The 19,402-nt window shown below is 43.5% G+C and overlaps 1 protein-coding gene across 2 annotated transcripts in view; it reads right to left on the reverse strand.

Annotated features, from left to right (window-relative positions):
• Positions 1-19,402, reverse strand: part of ATP6V1H (ATPase H+ transporting V1 subunit H) — a 323,801-nt gene that overhangs the window by 116,302 nt on the left and 188,097 nt on the right. For both annotated transcript variants that reach the window (XM_029591272.1, XM_029591273.1), the window contains one exon: positions 11,002-11,180. In XM_029591272.1, coding sequence (XP_029447132.1) covers positions 11,002-11,180 — 179 coding nt within the window. The remainder of the gene's footprint in view (positions 1-11,001; positions 11,181-19,402) is intronic.

Consider the following 19,402-nt stretch of genomic DNA (forward strand, 5'->3'; position numbering starts at 1 on the left):
TAAGTGACTGCTCTCTGATTTTCTCTGGAAGTCTAACCCCCAACCTAAATAGAAAGGGGATATCAGTTTTACAGATTTTCATTATCACAGTACCTTTATTCTCAGGCAAGGAACATGCTGACTTTCAATAAAGGAAGAGTAATATCACCTGGTTAGCTTCTTTTGGAACACGAAATTCTTTCTCCTTTGTGGCTGCACGTGCTGCAACCTCAAGGGAGAAACATGGGGAACACATCCTGCCCATTACATTTTAAAGAATGGCCTGTTATAGCAGCCTTTCATTGTTTTTTTCCAGCTGACAGAAATCTCTATAAAAATTGTTATGTAACATATAACACTTTCTAACCCATTATGGTTTAGCCCTGTTTTAAAAATGTACAAGTCCTAGGGTTGCCAACTGGTTTCAGATTTGCTCAACAGGGTCGAGTCGGTCCTGGTTTTATTTAATTGCAAGTAGGGACTTGTAGTTCTGATTTCCCAGTTACAGTTCCCTAAGAAAAGTAAGACAAGTCCCTTCATGCAATGGGTAAACCCAAGACTGCATCAACCCTGTTGAGCGAAATTGGAGACAGCTGGCAACAAGAATCCTTCTAATTGATGCGACTGGTATAATAAGTTTAGTCAAATCTTTATTTATTCTCGCCTTTCCAAATTGTCCTAGGTGAGTTACAAATAATATCAAATCAACAATACTCTTATAGCGATAAAGTCAGTGTGTATACTATACATGCAGATTTTACAGAAGATTTTCAAAGCAAACTTATGCAAACTTGTTTTGAAAATCTTCAGGTCACTGGCTCAATATATACACAAAGTTACAATTGCTGCAAAATGAGGTATAACGTGTGCGGGGTAACTTAAATGTATAATATTTTTTAAATCAACATAAGAACACAAGATAGTCCATACTGGGTCAGAGCAAGGGTCCATCAAGCCCAGTATCCTGTTTCCAACAGTGGCCGATGCAAGTCACAAGTACCTGGCAACGACTCAAATAGATCCCATGCTACTAATGCCGGCAACAAGCAGTGGCTAGTTCCTATTGAGTAATAGCAGTTTATGAACTTATCCTCCAGGAACTTATCCAAACCTTTTCTAAATCCAGCTAAACTATCTGTCTTAACCACATCCTCTGGCAATGAATTCCAGAGCTTAATTGTGCATTGAGTGAAAAAGGATTTTCTCTGATTTGTTTTAAATGTGCTCCTTGCTAACTTCATGGAGTGCCCCCTAGACTTTGTATTATCTGAAAGAGTAAATAACCAATTCACATTTACTAGTTCAAGTCCTTTTATGATTTTTTAGTCCTCAATCATATCTCCGTTCAGCCATCTCTTCTCCAAGCTGAAGCCCTAACCTTTTTAGCCTTTCCTCATAGGGGAGCTGTTCCATCCACATTATCATTTTGTTTATCCTTTTTTGCACCTTCTCTAATACAAGTATATCTTTTTTTAAGATGCAGAGACCAGAATTGCACACGGTACTCAAGGTGCGGTCTCACCATGGAGCGATGCAGAGGCATTATGACATTCTCCGTTCTATTCATCATTCTCTTCCTAAATATTCCTAACATTCTGTTTGCTTTTTTGTCCGCCACAGCATACTGAGCTGACGATTTCAATGTAATATCAACTATGATGCCCAGATCTTTTTCCTGGTTGGTAACTTCTAATATGGACCCTAACATTGTGTGACTACAGCATGGGCTATTTTTCTCTATATGCATCACCTTACACTTGCCCACATTATATTTCATCTGCTGTATGGATGCCTAATCTTCCAGTCTCGCAAAGTCCTCCTGTAGGAAATATCCCAATTCTTGCTAACAGGGACAAGCAACTAAAATAGGCCCTCTGACATCAGTAAAGATGGACATTGGCCTATTTGGGCTATGCACAGCTAAATGCAGAGAAAATGGACTTTGGCATTTGGCTATGTGCAGCCAGATGCAGACATGATAAAGCATCCTCATTACTGTGTATGTGGCAAGCCGAAGAATTTACTAGCCTTGCTAGCCGAGCTGGCACCAAAATTGGAGCCAAATGAAACAGCACAGATAGTGCTGTGTGGGACTCGATACTACAATAATATTGGGGCATCCTTTTATGGTCCTAATATCTATCTGAGATCACAGTTTATTAGAGCTCTGTCAGACCTGTGAAACTGTTATTCATCAGTACTAACCGCTTGTGGAACTCCAGAGTGAACAAAGGACTGAGAGAAAAGAACGGGAATCTGCTAATTAAATACCTTAATTATGCATTCACCTGACTATTCATGAGACTATTGAATATGTATAAGTGAGCCCTTGAAAAAGGGAAAATTAACAGCCTTCTGGGTCCGCCATCCGTCGCGGGCCATCTGTCTTGAGCCACTGTTACCCCTTTGAAAAGAAGGAGACGACCTGTTTTGAGTGCTGTGGCTTTCCACCTCTTGCGTTGCTGTACATCTTGGGCCAAGGTGACTTGCAGAGACGAAATCTAAGAATTGAGAATGAACAGTCTGTTGCTTCGGTGGCTGTAACTGTCCTCTCTGAATCTGTGCTGGAGACCAGTGAAGGGAGGGATCTCCCCCAACCAGCCCAAGAACGAAGCTACTACCTGTTGCCTGGTAAGAATCTGCCTCTATTTCTTACCTCAGGGGTTAGTAAAATAGAGCTTATTAGTGTTCAAAAGCAAGTTTCATCTACAGAGAAATGAGACCAGAAGAAATTAAGGGTAATTTCATAAGCACTGGACCTTAAACATGCTTTGGTAACTATTGTCTTTCTTATTGCCTGTGTCCCTAATTGCCTGTGTTTGTATTGCCTGATGAAGTGTTAAGCTTAGCCCTGTGTAACCTATAAATAAAGGAGATTTGTTTTTATTCAGAAAGCTGTGTAATTTTCTAACGACAAACAATGAGGATTGCTAGTAAATAATACATATAAGAGAGGTGGAGTTAGAAATCATAGCTCTTCTGACTACACATATACTGGAGGTTCCACCGAGATAGAATAATTTATTTAAATTTGTCATGAATGAAAATGAATGCACTGGAAAGAATTAAACATTCTAGAGTTTTCACATGAGTTTGATTCAGGCATGCAGAGTGTACTGGGAAGGAAAGCACAGTTGCTGACAAGGAAAGAGTTAAACCTATCTGCTGAGCTGATTACATGCTTTGAGATTGTAAATAGATTGTAATAAATGCATTCAGCTTGCTTGGCTGATTGAAAAACAAAGGAAAAAACTCACAGAACTGTTACATGCTGAAGGGTCCTGGCTGGTTTCCCCCCTCTTCACAGATCAAGGGGGGAGGAAGACAGGATTCTCCCTCCTGAACTACCAGGTAACCAGAGTAGAGAAGAACCCTGATCATTAACAGAACAGCTTTATGAGCTAGAAAACCCACAGGAGCTTATGTTAATGCAGCAGAGCAGAAGTAAAATAAAATCTGATATCCAAAGGTTAAAACCCAGGGTCTTGGATCAGGAAGTTAGCATTTGGCTTCCAGAAGGCCGGGAAATACCAGAATTCCCTTCCCCCTCCCCTTAGAGGAAGGAGAGAAAAGAGGGGTATACCTCTCCCGGTTATGGAATAGGGAGCCCAGTGAAGTTACAGAACAGAGAGCTAGGAACAGGGATTGTAGCCCACCCCCTAAGCAAATACTAGAAGGGCGGAGCTAAGCCAAAGTTTAGCTAAACGGATCACGATAAGTCAGAGCCTGCCATAAATCATTTAGCTAAACTGCAGGATACATTCAAGCTACTAGGTGTTAAGTCCAAGGGAGACAAGATTGCCCTTATCCCTTTGAACATAAGTGGAGCAGCCCAGATGCAAATTGCTGGCTTCTCAAAAGAAGCACTAGCCAGCCTAAGTGAGTCTGCCCTTAAAAACATTTTGGTGCCTATAACAATAAAATCCTCTCCCTAAAGCCCCGTACACAATGTCCGGCAGAGAGGATGAGTGCCAGAAAGTTTATCCATACATTGAGGCAGACCCTCCTCCATCAGGGGGCATGCAATAGTGAAGCATTCAGGGATGCTGCCTATGTATCTTTTCCCACTAATTATAAGATTCAGCTCTGTGCCTGCAGGCAGGAACCCATGGGCTTCCTAGTAGGGGTAGCTGAAAACTCTATGACATTTTCAACAAAAACTAAGCTCATCACTAGGACCAACACCAGATATTCACCATGTTTCAGAGTCCAGAGAAGAAATTAATGCTGTCTTTTCTTATCCCAAATCTGACAAGCCTAGGACACCTCCTCACAAGGAGCAATCCACTGATTTGGCGGAAAACCAAGACACTGGCTCGGGTGATTCACAGTACCCTTGGAGTAGCAGCAACCACCAGGACAGCATGATGGCAACACCTGAGATGGAGCACCGGGAAATCAGGAAACCTGGGGACCCCAATAGCAGTATGGGGCCTCATACCCCAAGGTGGACAACAGTCCCTCTTGGCCCTCTGCTAGCTCACTCTGTTTTTACTCTTCAGGTATATACTGAAGGTGTGAAACAATTCCCCCTGAACTGAATCTGCTGATGCCGCTGCCTCAGAAACACTAGGTGACACTCTGTTACATCAGAGCGCTGCTCTCGTTTGAGTGTGGACCCCATCCGGAAGCATGAGTATGCCTTAGAGAAAGGGGACCTCTGGGACCCTGGTGTACGATCCCTGTTAGAATACAAGGGTATGTTCAGTTGTGAGGATCTCCTGGTATGTGCTCCAAGGTCTTATCACTCTGAGGTTGCTTACACAGTTAACTACTTCCTTAAAGAGTAGATCCAGAACCAAGGATGGTTCGGTGCAATGTGGCTTATAGGTCCATGGGAAATACCCGTGGGGATAAGAGATAAGGTCTGGCTTGTCGTTCAGTTAGGAGAGACAGAATTGAGGCAGCCAGCTCTAGTCCTAAAGAACACGGAGAACTCCTGATTGGCAGAGAATTACTCGAGAGTCTGTCTCCAGTCTCTGAAGTCAAGTGGACTCAGGTCAAGCACCCTTTCCCATCTGGAAGGGTTGCCCAAGGGAGGAAGTCAGCCAGTGGTACCTAACCAGCAGAGTAGGAAAAGGCCACCAAAAGATTCAGCTACCAGAGATAGCAGATCCCTAATTTTGTATTTTAATACTTACTGCTCCTCTGGAGCAGAAGTATCTTCCGTGCACCAGCCTGTCAATTAAGAAGCGGACTGGGAGGGAACTTCCCTAACTCTACCCTTGCTACCTTTTCCCCTCTCTTCCCCGACCCCTAACTTAGCAAGGAGCAGAAGTGTCTTCCTTGCGTCAGCCAGCTGCCATCATGTGCTTCCTCGGGACAGCGGCTAATGGCACTGACCCTGCCCATGCCCCGCACCTCCCCGCCCAGACCACGCCCCCCCAGGCAACCCCTTTCAGCAGGTGCGGCACTTCGGCGCATATCGGGGTTATGCATGTGGCCGGCCTTGTTGTAAAATGCACGCGGTGCACACAAGGTCAATCACATACGTAACCCCCAAAATTTATATGTGTGGCCCTTTTATATAAGTGAGATATGGGCATGTGCCATCATCCATATGCACATGCTTTTATAACGGCTAATCAAGTCACAGAAATTAAATTCAATGTCTTTTTTGTTTGTTTGCAAGGCCAGTTACACACGTAACCCCTGAAATTTACACGTGTGGCCCTTTTAAAATCAGGCCGATATTATATAAGTGAGATATGTGCATGTGCCATCATCCATATGCATATGCTTTTATACCTGCTAATCAAGCTAATTAAATCAAGCTAATTAAATTCAATGTTTTGTTTGCAGGATTTTGGTGGGCGGGAGGGTTAAGGCAATTAGTAAAGGGTGCGAGTGATCTGGTGGAGGGCTTGATGCTTGGAAGTACATGCAAAAGAATTTTCAAAAGCAAGATATGTGCACACATCAGCCAACTTCATAAAACACCTACTTCTGTGCACAAAATGAGGGTTATTACTTGCACGTTACAATATTTTTGAAAGTAAAATATATGCATGTACTTTTATAAAAAGGTGTCTAAACTATGCAGATCCCTGCATAAAAAATGTGTGCATGCTGAAATGTACTTCTGTACTTTCAGGGTTGTTACATGTGGTATTTTATAAAATATGTAGCTCCTCTTGTAGTTTCTAAAATACAGGCATAACTTTAGGTGCATCTGCTTACGCGTGTATGCACAGTTATGCCTGCAAAAGGTAACATCAGAGTAAGATCGTTTTAGGCATGTTTTAATAACCCTTTCTTAACTAAGGACACAGCAGAACTAGAAAAAAACAAAATAAAGGACAACTACGTTAATCAGGGAAATGTGACATTTACGATACGAGGAAAGGTTATTGCAGCTGATACTGTTTACGCTGGAGAAGGCGGTTTAGAGTTGATGAGTTTATTGTACATAAATAATTGAAATATCAACTTGGAGACTGCTAGACATATTTAAGAGATAATTTAATAATTCTGAGAGCACAAGAGATGTTAAGGGATACGACAATGCAATGCATCACTAGGAAGACTACAAATCTTACCCATCTAAAAAGCTGGAATACAAATTTCAGGTTTCTGTGCAGTTTCCGTTTTCTGTAAGCTTCTTACTTTTCAAACTTTTACTTTTGTTTTTAGTAAGTTCGTTTCATTAGACTATACAGTAGGTTATCTGCCGCCCAGAAGCTAAGCAGACAGTTGGTGAGATATTTAGACTAGCAGGAGCAGGCAGGGCAGAAATGAGAAAGGCAGAATAACAGTATGGGTGAGCAGTGAGGAGATGTTAAATTTATTAGGGATGAAAATAGAGGAGACCGATTTGGAACAAAGGGTGAGTAAAGGCAATGACATGCAAATAGCAAATCACTAACACTTCATCTAATGCTCTTCTGCAGGATTGCAATTTACTGTTAACCGACCCATTTGATATAATTTCATCAAAAATCAGCTAGTCACAGAAATGAACTATAGCATGCATGCAGTTTTTTAATTCAAGCAAACAACGGGTGATGTCAGTAAGGCCATAAGGTTGCTAAGTAACTCTCAAGCCAGAAAACCAGAAAATTGTACAATGATAATTTTACACTGGGCTGATACTGTCTGCTGAACTCTACTTTAGCAGTGACTAATTCAAAGTTTTATTACTGCATCTGTGAAAATAATAGCGGACATAGGTAAGGTACAACACAGTCCACATGTCCAGAATGCAAACTTGGTCTACAACAGTGAATAATTAAAGTGCTTGAAAGGATGCTCAAAATGGGTAACAATCATTGATCTATGGTGTACCATAAAGGGCGATGCAATCCCCAGCCCTATTGAACATTTATTTGCTGGCATTGGCTAAATTTATAAACTAAACTCACAAATTCTGAATTGTCTCTTTACCCCTGTGTACCTAGGGATAAAGAGAGAGAACAGGCTGTTACGAGGCTAAATGAATGTCCGACTCAAATCTGGACTTAATGAGAGCTAAAAAGCTGAAATTAAATCTCTGTAAATCAGAGTTAAGAAAACTTCACTCATACTCTCTAAGCATAGCATCAAGTTAGATGGAGATCTACTAGTTTTCAAGGATTGCAATAATATACAATAGGAAGTTTAATGGATGCAAATTTAAAATTGGAAAACCAGATCTCATCCGCAGTTAAATGCTCCCAATACGATTTGTACTTAACTTAGCCCTTCTTAGAGAGAAAGATGGCATAGGCAATATTGGAAATACTACTGCTGGAGCAAGTACTGCACTCAGCAAAGATCAGTACATACACAACAAGCGGAGGAAAATTTCTTGATGGTCAATTTTTTTAATTCCAATTAAGTATTTCATATATGGCAACTCCACTGTATATAAATCAATCCTTTTTAAAGGGTCCCCCCGACACGGACCCCGTGTTTCGCCAAGCAGGCTGCGTCGGGAGGCACAGTATTTTAAATGACACCAATCGGTGTTCCAAACTGTATTGCTTCACAGGGAGCAATATTGGGCAATCTTAGGCAATATTGGGCAATCTTTGCTTTTACCAAGGGTTGATTATTGTCTTATCAGGGACGTTAAAAAAAAAAAAGACTTGCATATTTTTAAGAACTCTGCAGGAAGCGTAATAACAGGCTTGGGTCATAGGGATATTACAAAATCACTGTATATCCATCATTGATTACACATATCTTATAGAATACAGTTTACAATTCTTTGGTCTTTAGGTCTCTGCATGATCTTAGTCCTGCTCACTTAAAATTAACATTGCTCTATGTTCCAAAGGGAAGTCATAGATCCTCCAAGGAACTGCCCCACCCTATAGAGATTAAATTAATAAATATTTGAAATCTGTCTCTCTCATATTCTGGCTCAAACTTTTGGAATTTACTTCCAAAAGATATCAGGGAAAGATATCAGGGAATTGAATAAGTACTTAAGATTGAAGAAATGGCTAAAACCTCAACTTTTTAGCTTTCCATACCAGGGCCCAAAGGATATTTGCACAGTGCACTTTGCTTTTATAACGTTCTGACTGAGTAATAGATTTAATATTTTCTGGCTTCAGATAAAAACAAAGATTTCCGATGTTTTTTCTTTAAACTGATTGTTAGATCGCCAGTGGGATGATTCATTATGCTATGTACTGTGTGCCTTTTTTGAAAATTATATAAAACTGTGGTTATTTTATGATAATGGCTGTGCTGGTAATTTAAATTATAGTTGAATATTATTGTCAATTGTATTATGTTTGTATAATTTTGTCAGTATTGTTCTATACACAATTGAATCTATGATGATGTACTCACTTGCAAAAATTATAAATGCATGCAAAAATGCACAAAAACCCTGAAATGTTGGGGGGGGGGGGGGGGTTGCATGGTTCTGCATACACAGGGCAGTATAAAATAGTTTTACAGACTTTTAGCCATGTAGATATTAGTCCTCTACATATGAAATTATATTTAAATTTAAAATGAGCTGCTGTTGTGCAAGATTATACAAAGCAGCTCATTAATTGATAATTGGCAGATACCCACAAAGTGAAAAATGTTTTTATCAACCAGTTTTTGCAAAAGAGATAACTACACTCAGGGGTAGATTTTCAAAAACGGCGCGTTGGCGTACTTTTGTTGGCGCTCCAGGCGCCAACAAAAGTACGCGGGATTTTAGTAGATACGTGCGTATCCGCTAAAATCCTGGATCGGCGCGCGCAAGGCTACCGATTTCGTGTAGCCGGCGCGCGCCGAGCTGCGCAGCCTGCCTCCATTCCCTCCGAGGCCGCTCCGAAATCGGAGCAGCCTCGGAGGGAATTTACTAACGCCCTCCCCTCACCTTCCCCTCCCTAACCCACCCCCCCGGCCCTGTCTAAACCCCCCCCTACCTTTGTTGGGGGATTTACGCCTCCCAGAGGGAGAAGTAAATCCCTGCGCGCCTAGACGTGACCCGGGGGCGGTTCCGGAGGGCGCGGCCACGCCCCCAGACCGCCCCAGGCCGAAACCACGCCCCCGGGCCCGCCCCCGAAAAGCCGCGTCCCGCCCCGAAAACGGCGCCCCACTCGGCCCCGCCCCCGACACGCCCCCCTCGGAAAACCCCGGGACTTACGCGAGTCCCGGGGCTCTGCGCGCGCCGGTAGGCCTATTGAACATAGGCGCACCGGCGAGCAGGGCTCTTAAAATCTGCCCCTCAGTGAGGTCTAGCTTTCTTTTTTGCCAGATTCCCTGCTGGAAATGTTTGCGTGATAGTTTGCTACAATGCTTATTTGCATCCGCAGCAAATTTTCAAGCAAAAATGCTGTTATCCTGAGGGAAATTCCGTGGATTAATACATCAGCCTCTATATTTAATGAAACTCATGTGCTTCAATCTTAAGTGTGAGAAAATGGATTATAAATTGAATTAAATATATTAAATATTGACTTTAAATATTTGATAACCAAGTTTATAAAAGTGCACTCTGTTTCTCACTGAATTTTGTTGGGGGTGGGGGAATTCTTTTATTTTACATATTACTACTGCCACAGTAAAAATGGAGCAAATTACGGTATGTTCCACCATTACAGTTTTCATACTTAATTATAATTAGGGCTTCTGGGTTTTAGTTGAACCCAAAACAACCTGATAAAATTCCCCCGATGTGAAAAGCAATAGTTTGGGTTTCAACCCTGGCCGCTGCTCTCCTGACACTGGCCTCCTACTGTCATCCTTCACTGCAGGTCTCACCCTCTGCTCATCTGGCCATTTAACTCTCTTCAGTTCTGCGGATCTCAGTCAATTTGAGCCCGTGTGGCTCTTGCCAGCAGCCGGTACGGAAAGTGCACGGGTCCAAACTGACGGAGAGCCACACAGCAAAGTGAACCGGGGCATCAGAACATGAGGACAACTAGAAAAAATGGCGTTGATGGTGGGAGCAGTAAGGTCCTGGTGAGACACACCAGCTGTGCCTGCAAGTGTAGGGAGGATCGCATTGCTGCTTGTTTGACCTCATCAAGAGGGAGGGGATCCAGGAAGCAAGTGGAGGAATCAAGAAAACCAGAAGGAAGAATACAAAATAAGAAAAAAAAATGAAGATTTAAACAGGGATAGCCTCTGGAAATTGGGCTAGGAAAGGGAGGATTGTGGGGAAGGATGCGAAAGTTAGATAGGATGAAAGGCTGGGGTCAATTTGTGCTGGGGTAGCAGGGAAAATGAAAAAGTACTGGGGGTGTTTCTGTGAAAAGAGGGTCGAATGAGTGTGAGGATGGTTTGAGGAGTTGGGGGGTTGATGTTTGTGGGTTGGGGTGGAAAGGCTGAGGGCTCTGTGTTCAGGGGGGAGGTGAGAAGGCTGGGATGGTTTGAGAAAGGAGTTGGGGCAGAAGAGATTGAAAGTGCTGGGGTCCTGGTAAATAACAGAACACAAAGCCATTACAGAAATGCAAAACACACTAGAAGCCATTTATTTTATGCACTCTCCATAAAAGCCTAAAAGAGTTGGAAAATAAACACAGAAATTTACATTCGGTAAATGCCTAAACTCAGAAGCTCTAGTTTATAATTTGCAAATCATTGTACCTCAGATCCTGAACACTTTCACCAAGTTTTTCCAGCAGGAACTTTATATCTTCCACAATGTCTTCATCATCGTATTTCTGCTGTTCCAGGTTTTCCAGCTGCTTCAGAACTTTGCACTGAATCATGGCAAGGGCATATTCCTGGCGAGTTTCTCTTTCTGTGGATTTTTCTAAAAGATTCTGAAAGTAATAAAAATACTCCTCTAAGTCAAAATTCACAATATTCATGAAAAAGGTTGATTACTATGGTACGTGCTGCACTTTTATCACTACAGCTCATCTCTTAACAGAGTAAGTAAAATTCTTTCATTTTGGTAATAATTTTCTCAATAGAGGGAAGAAAGCATATTGTTCTCTCAACTTCTTTATGTCCCTTAAAATTCAATCAGATCTGCTGATTTCCAAAGCTGAAGCATAATCTAATAGTAATGATATGACAACACTCCTGTGCTAGTTTTAACTGGGAGTTCATACTTAATGGCACAGGCATCTCTAATGTGTACCCAGTGGATCCTGCGTCTCATGAACTGTTTTTTTCCAAAGCGCCAGCGTGTCAGAATGTACAGGAGGTAGGATAACTTCTCATATTCATGGTTGTCAACAATGTCATTTGGTAGCAGTTATCCAAGATATGGGCAGGAGGGGCCCCCATCTTGGTTTCCAGCGTCAGCTTAAGGTTATCTTTAGCAGCCAGCGTGGCTGGGCACATTCAGGCATGCCACATTCACACCACCTCATTCTCCTTTCAGGAGATGTTGCAGTGAACTGATGATCATGCTCACACCCCCATCAGCTTGAGAAGTTTTCTTCTGTTGGAGACTCTGATAAAATTCAACTTTTGTCCTTGCCACAGAAATAACAATGATATTGTTTATTAAATTATTTAGAGCACCACGATACACAGTGCTATATAAAGTGAAATGTAGAAGGCTATCAGTCAGTGTGCCAGAATGATGCACCATATGGTTTGTACTGTTTTGTGCACATGGGAAAAATGCTTAATGCACCGGGGTCCAGTGTGCTTTAAGGCTGAGAAGTAAATAGTTTCAAACTTGTTCTAGACATACATCTAATAACAAAACACTTTCAAACTTTTTCATTAAGAGATTTATGTAACTGAAATGATATAAGCATTCTCCTGTTTTTTTTCTTAATATATACCATACCCCTGTTCCCTACTACCTAGCTACCTCTTTTCCACTGGGGCCCCAGTTGAAAACGAGGCTTTTGGCTAACTTTGGCTTGCCTGGTCAACAAATGAAAACTAAAATATGAGCAACACAAACGAAATTTAAATCTTGGTCTCCAGGTTTCACAAGGCTAGATATATCCTCAGATGCTTGAGCTACATGAACAATTACTGTGCAGCAGAGCACAGTATTGTAATACAAAATGCCAACACTCTATATTCCAAAGTTGGCAATTTGTCTCTAAGTATCTTGAGACGTGTGCATTATTAAGAACTCTTCCATACAGAGACACAATTCACAGCCTCCCAAAGTATACACACAATTGATAAAATGCCAAGACATAAGACTTGCTGCAGGAACTAAGTAATGGATGGCTTATAATCGCATGAATATATATAATAGGTAGTGATAACCCCGACCCAGTGGATCTATACTCCATTAACACAATCACAATTTTAACTGGAATGTGTATCTGATTATGAACCCAAGTGTGAAAAAGCATTTTCAAATATAAACACTCATCATATATAATAACTGGTATTTGAATTCTTCAGCTAAATTAGTCTTTTAGAAAGCCAGGAGGTGGAGGAAACATGGGTACTGCAAGGCAGAGATGAGCTGAGGAGAGAGGCATTCAGGGTGCTCATAGAAAAGGAGGGAAGGAGAGAAAGGAAGTAAGGAATCTGCAAGACAGGTGTGGGAAAAATGGGTTCAGAGGGCTGCCCGTAGGCAGGAATGAGAGAGGGTTGGAAATCTGCTGGGCCGAAGGAAAGAGGAGTTCAAGGAGCTTCTAGGCAGGGATGGTTGGGGGAGAGAGGGGGCATAGATGCTGCTATGCAGGCCCGGGTAGGGGACAGAGGGGAGGGAAGATCAGAGAGCTGTTGGGTAGGAAAGGGGAGCACTGGAAAGAGGGTACAGGGATGAGGCAGGGGGACACAGGGCAGGGATGGATGGAAAATTGTGAGAGGTGATGACTGAAAAGGAATAGTTGTGAGAAGTGAGGAGATGGTTGGGAAGAAAGTCAATGTGGGGATGATGGGGGCATGGAAGGGGAGTGACAGGGTGAAATCGTCATATTAGAAGAAACACACGTTCCCAAAAGTATCTTTGTACTTTGCTTCGTATAGGAAAAAATGTAATTCTGTTCCTAGTTCTCCAGTTTTTGTATTTGGTGAAGGTCTGTCTGTGTTGTGCATTTGTGACTGAGGTGAGGTACTTGATCAGCATGTACAAATCTGTATCAGTTTTGTTTGTTGTCTTCCAGCAATATTTAAGTTAAGTGATTCTCTCTGGGATATATTGATGTAGAGTATTTTTACTTTCACTTTTGACTAAGAAATAAGCATTTTGTTGCACAAATTTCTCATTTCTGAGGTCTTTTCCTAAAAAAAAATTGTAAAAGAATTGCTGAATTTTCATATTCATTTGTTTGCCAGTATACGTTGAATTATCATGTTTGTATCATTTAAGATACTGTTTGGATTTCCTCCCCTGAAAGGAGCCTCCTTCACCTTCTCCTTCTGAAGACCAATTCCACTGCTGCACTATTTGACCTCAAAGAAATAACCCCAGTGAAGGCAAGTCTCCCCACCTCAAAGTGTTTATTTTATAAATCTTGCTCTTGTACACACTTCCATGTCATCTATTAAAAAGGTGATCCCTAGCTTATTCTGATCAAAAGAAACAAACAACTGTGCAAGGCTTGTTCTCCCTGGTGAGCATGAGGCCTCAGGAAAAAAATGACAAAGAAAATTGACTTAAGATAGAATTCTGACACCACCTTCGGCAAAAACGTTGGGTGTGTTCGCAAGACCACCCTATTTTGACAAAAAAACAGTGTAAGTTGCATAAGTCACTGACTCTGTATACTGAAGTAACTGCCATCAAAATTATCCAGGTCAGATACTTCAGCTCACAGGAGCACAGCAGCTCAAAGGGAGCTTTCATCAGTTGAGACAAACCCAAGTTGAGGTCCCAAGACACAACAGGAGGCCTGATGGGATGCTTCAAATGAAGCAGACCTCTTATGAAATGTACAACTAAAGGCTGTACAGAGTAGGCTTACTTTCCAAATGATAATATGCACCACTTGCACTAAGATGTACCCCAACTTGAGTTGGTTTTAAGGCAAGCGTCAGAAAGATGTAGAAAGTAATCAAGCAGTTTTTGTGTTCAGCAGGAAAAGGAGTCTAAGGCCCTTTGATCACACCACACAGTAAATCTCCTCCACTTCAATCCGTAGAACATTCTGGTGGAAGGCTTTCTGGAAGCTAAGAGAACATGAGACACATCCTCTGAGAGGTCAAGCAGGTGCAGAATCATCCTCTCAACATTCAAGTGGTGAGCAAGAGGGCATGGAGATCGGTTTGACCCAACTTGCCTTGATCCTGAGAGATCAGATCTGAGGAAGTCCCAAGTCTGATTGGTTTCCAAATGGACAACTTCCGAAGGAGCGGAAACTAAATTTGTATCGGCCAGTGGGGAGCTATGAGGATCATAGTCCCTTTTTCTTCCCTGAGCTTCAACAAAGTCTTCGTGACCAGTGAAACTGAAAGATATGCTTACAGATGTCCCCGGCCCCAGTGGAGGGTGAAGGCATTTGAGGCTAGCTTGCCATGCACCCTGTAAGAGGAAAAAAAGAGACAGACCTTTCTGTTCCAGGGAACCACAAATAGGTCCACCTCCAGGGTGCCCCAGAAGTAGAAGACTGATTCGCTACTCCCTGATCCAGGGACAATTCGTAGGGTCTGAAGGACAGACTCAGTCTTTCTGCCATCCCGTTCTCCAAATTGGCCCGGTATGTGACCCTAAGCATCATCCCCTCAGAGTGCACAGGACCACAGCTGTACCGCTTTGTGATACAGGAGGTAGGGCCCTGTACCTCTCTGCTTACTAACGTAAAACATCAACATTTGGTTGTCCATCTGAGTCAGTACAATTTTGTTGGACAGTTATTCTCTGAAAGCCCACAGCACATACCAAATTACCCAGAGTTCCAGGAAGTTTATCTGGGTGGACCAAGTTTATCTGGGTGGACCAAGAGTCCTGGGTGCAAAGCCATCTACATGAGTTCCCCAACCCAGGTTAGATGCATCAGTGGTTAGTACAATTTACATTTTAGGAATTTGAAAGGGAAATCCCCCACCCACCCCACCACCAGGACAGAGAGTCCTAGAGTAACAGAGTGATTCAGATGCAATCCTTAAGATCCTAAGTGGCCTGAAGCCACTGGGATCACAGGACCATTGGGCTCTTTGCATAAATAGATATGCCATGTTGTTAACATGAACGGTTGCAGCCATGTGACCCAACAACCTCATCATATGCCAAACTGATGTCTACTGAATCTCCCATAATGGCCATCAAGGTGACAGCCTTCTGCAAACAAAGCAGAGGACCCACTCATCTGAGGTTATACTGAGCCACCGATTCATGTAGAACCTCAGCCTGCCCCCAACTAGAAGGTCCCTCTGCACGGGTACTGGGATCTGGGCTATGCACTCTGCGGTCAGTCAAAATGCCATGCTAGGTGTTGGGTGGGATGCCCTCTGGGGCTTAGGCACCCTCTACTGCCTGAGGCTACTGTGAGGGGCCTGCTGAATAAGGGACCAAAAGGGTAGAAGATAGTATCTCCTTGGGTGGAAGAAAGGCTTCCTTTGCCCCAATATCAGGTACTTCCTAGAGGAGGAGGCTGGGTCTGGAGTAGGAGTGGAGAGCTGTTGAAATGTTGCACAGTGAACATGAATTTGTGCCACTACATCCTTAACCTGATCTCTGAAGAGATTCTCTCCCATACACTGCACATCAGCAAGTCACCCCTGCACTTCTGGATGCAGAATAGAGGTGTGCAGCCAGGGGAGTCTGCATACCCCTATCCCTATGGCAGAGACTCTCCATACCATTTCAAAAACATCGTAGGTCAACCAGATCCCATGCTTTCCACACTCCAGACCCTTGTTCACCAGTGACTGGAGAGAGTCATGTTGCTTCTAAGGAAGCTGTTCGGCCACTTCCTGCACTTGATTCAGAATGTTCCACATATATTGGCTCATGAAGAGCTGGTAGGCCATTAGGTGAGCAATGAGCATGGCTCTAGGATCCCTCCCTGGGAGCACCAAGGAGTGGGTCTTAGAGCACTTGGCCTTGTTGGGAATGGATTCAACCACCACAGACTGGTGTGGTAGCTCATGCTTGTTGAATCTGAGAGCCTTCTGGTGTGTCTTCTTATTTACAGGAGCTACTGAGAGGGGGTCTCCCACATTCTCAACAGTAATTCCTGAAGGATTTCATTCACTGGGACTGCCACAATCTTCTTAAAAGGCTTCATGTACTGGAGGATATCCAGCATCTTGTGTCGAGTCATCCTCCATTTGTAAAGTAAATGAGATGGCCTCTGCCATCAACTTCACAAATCCTGTGGAGGAAAGTTCCTCTGGCAGAGGTTTCCTTCTGTTCAGAGGAGGAGAGGGATCAAAGAGGAAATTTTCCAATGCTCCATTATCCAATCCCCAGGAATAGACAGATTCCAACCCACATTGCAACAGCCAGGGGAGGTTTTCCTAGGCACATGGTCCCCAGCAAGTGGTCTAGTGATCAGTGCACCTGCTAGTGGGAACTGGACACAAAGGACCTTGGTTCCCTTGGAGGAGTTTCCTTCCCCCAGGAACATCCAACAGGTCAGTCAGCATCGGACAGGCAACAGGCATAAACATTGATGGTGGTATCTGTAGCACACCAATGAGTGTGTACAGTGAACTGAGCAGTGGTTTGAGGAAAGATGGTGCTGTTGTTGATGCTTCAACAACAAGGTCTTGCAGTGCCTTTTCCACAGCTAGCTGTGCACATCTCTTCAATTCCTCCTAAAAAATCAATGATGTCAAGATAGACTGGGAAGCATGTCCTCTTTGGAACCAAGAGAAGGATCAGTGGCTGACACCAGGACTGGCAAACACCATGAGGAACTGCCAGGTAACTTGGACAATGAGCTCTACTCACCGCAGGGTCACTTTGGGGGTTTATTGGCAGCGGCCAGACCACCTCTGCGCTTGGCCCCATACATCAATGGAGACTACTGCCAATGTTTCTTCAACTTCCTAGTGATGCTTTGAATTGGTTATACCAGTGCTGAGGTCGAAGAATAGGAACCAGACTTTGCCTTTGTCCAGGATAAGCTGGGTGATGGCCTGTCTCCAAGATCCCCTACCAGCCTTCAGTGCTAAGGGGTAGATTTTAAAAGCCCTGCGCGCCAGCGCACCTATTTTGCATAGGCAGCCGGCGCGCGCAAAGCCCTGGGACGCGCGTAAGTCCCGGGGCTTCCTAAAAGGGGCGGGAGGGGCGGGTCCGGGGCGGGTCCAAGGGCGTGGTGACGATTTGGGGGCGGGCCAGGAGGGCGGACCCGAGTCCCCCAGCACTGTGGCCTGTGCCGGGGGATGCCGAGGCGGCGCGCGCAAGTTACGCCTGCTTCAAGTAGGCGTAACTTGCACAACAAAGGTAGGGGGGATTTAGGTAGGGCTGGGCGGTGGGTTACATAGGGAAGGGAGGAGAAGGTGGGGGGACGTGGAAGGAAAGTTCCCTCCGAGGCCGCTCCGATTTCGGAGCGGCCTCGGAGGGAACGGAGGCAGGCTGCGCGGCTCGGCGCGCGCAAGCTGCCGATTTTGCGCAGCCTTGTGCACGCCGACCCCGGATTTTATAAGATACGAGCGGCTACGCGAGTATCTTATAAAATCCGGTGTACTTTTGTTCGCGCCGGTTGCGCATACTTATTTAAGATCTACCTCTAAGTGAGCAGATGGATGCCCCCCCTCCCCCCTCCGATGCTGATGGCTTGATGTCCATCGGTGTGGCTCTATGGTCCTTCAATGACAGTGTCTCCAATGCCGATTGATCAGTCTTCTGGTGCCCAAACAAATGTTCCATCAGATCCAAGAGGAACCGGTATCCTTTAGGGGTCATCTATGTGCACTTGTGGCAACCCCATACATCATGCAATGCCCCCAAGCAGAGGACATATCTATCATGGGGATCTATGATAGACATAGTCCTTGTGCATTGAGGGCATCACTGGAATCTCAAAGACATGTCAACATGAAATAAAGGGACAGCACCAAAACCTAGAAGGGAACTGACTGCGAAAGGGAACAAAGAAACATAGAAAAAACAACCTAGGGATACTATGGGAAGACCAAGGGACCCAGTTATGAACAGCAAGGCCAAAAATTCCCATGGGAACTCAAAATAGAGAAAAACACGATACTGGAGACTCACAAACTATGACCGCCAGGCTACGCGGAAAAAGAAAGACCAAAGGGACTCGTGTAGATGGATTTTATAATGCATGCCATAGGTATGCTCAGTGGGGCTCAGTTAAAGTTCTAGAAACTTTGACATAAATTTTCCATGCCAGACTCCATCGGATGTAGTCACCCATTTTATTTTATTTTTTTATTTATTTGTATTTTTCTATACCGGCATTCACGGAGTTCGTATCATGTCGGTTTACATAAAACAAGGGGTGAGAAATACATTATAACGTAAATAACTAATAACATAAGAGTATACATTAAAAGTAAAACAAGTGCATGGAAGAAGAAGTTACAATAAAAACGAGGGTCATTCTAACTGGGATTAGATTTAGAGGAAAGATAAAAAGTTTAACAAGAAGTAAAACATTGTAGTGATTGGTAGATAGTGACTGTTTCAGTTTAATAGGAAATGTTCAGTAATGCTGCATTTGATGGTAGTGAATCTTTAAGGGTCCGGAAATGCTTTCATGAACAGCCATGTTTTCAGTCTTTTCCTGAAGGTTAGAAGACATGGTTCCTGTCTTAGTTCTAGGGGGATGGAGTTCCACAGTGGGGGACCTGCTGTGGAGAAGGCCCGATCTCTCAATGTTATATGTTGGGTGGTATTGTTGTGTGGTACCTGTAGATATTCTCTATATGCTTCTCTGATGGGTCTGTTGGAGGAGTGTTTTTTAAGAGCTATTTGTAGATGGAGTGGAGCCAGTCCATGGATATTCTTGTAGATTGTGGTGAGGGATTTATGAATTATTCTGTAGTGGATTGGTAACCAGTGTAGGTCTTTAAGGACTGGTGTAATGTGATCTCGTCTTCTTTTGTTTGTTAGAATTCTTGCTGCGGTGTTCTGTATCATTTGGAGCGGTTTAGTATGTGATGATGGGAGGCCTAGTAGGATCGAGTTGCAGTAATCAAT

Source organism: Rhinatrema bivittatum, chromosome 2, assembly GCF_901001135.1.
Source record: "Rhinatrema bivittatum chromosome 2, aRhiBiv1.1, whole genome shotgun sequence".
Lineage (NCBI taxonomy): Eukaryota > Metazoa > Chordata > Amphibia > Gymnophiona > Rhinatrematidae > Rhinatrema > Rhinatrema bivittatum.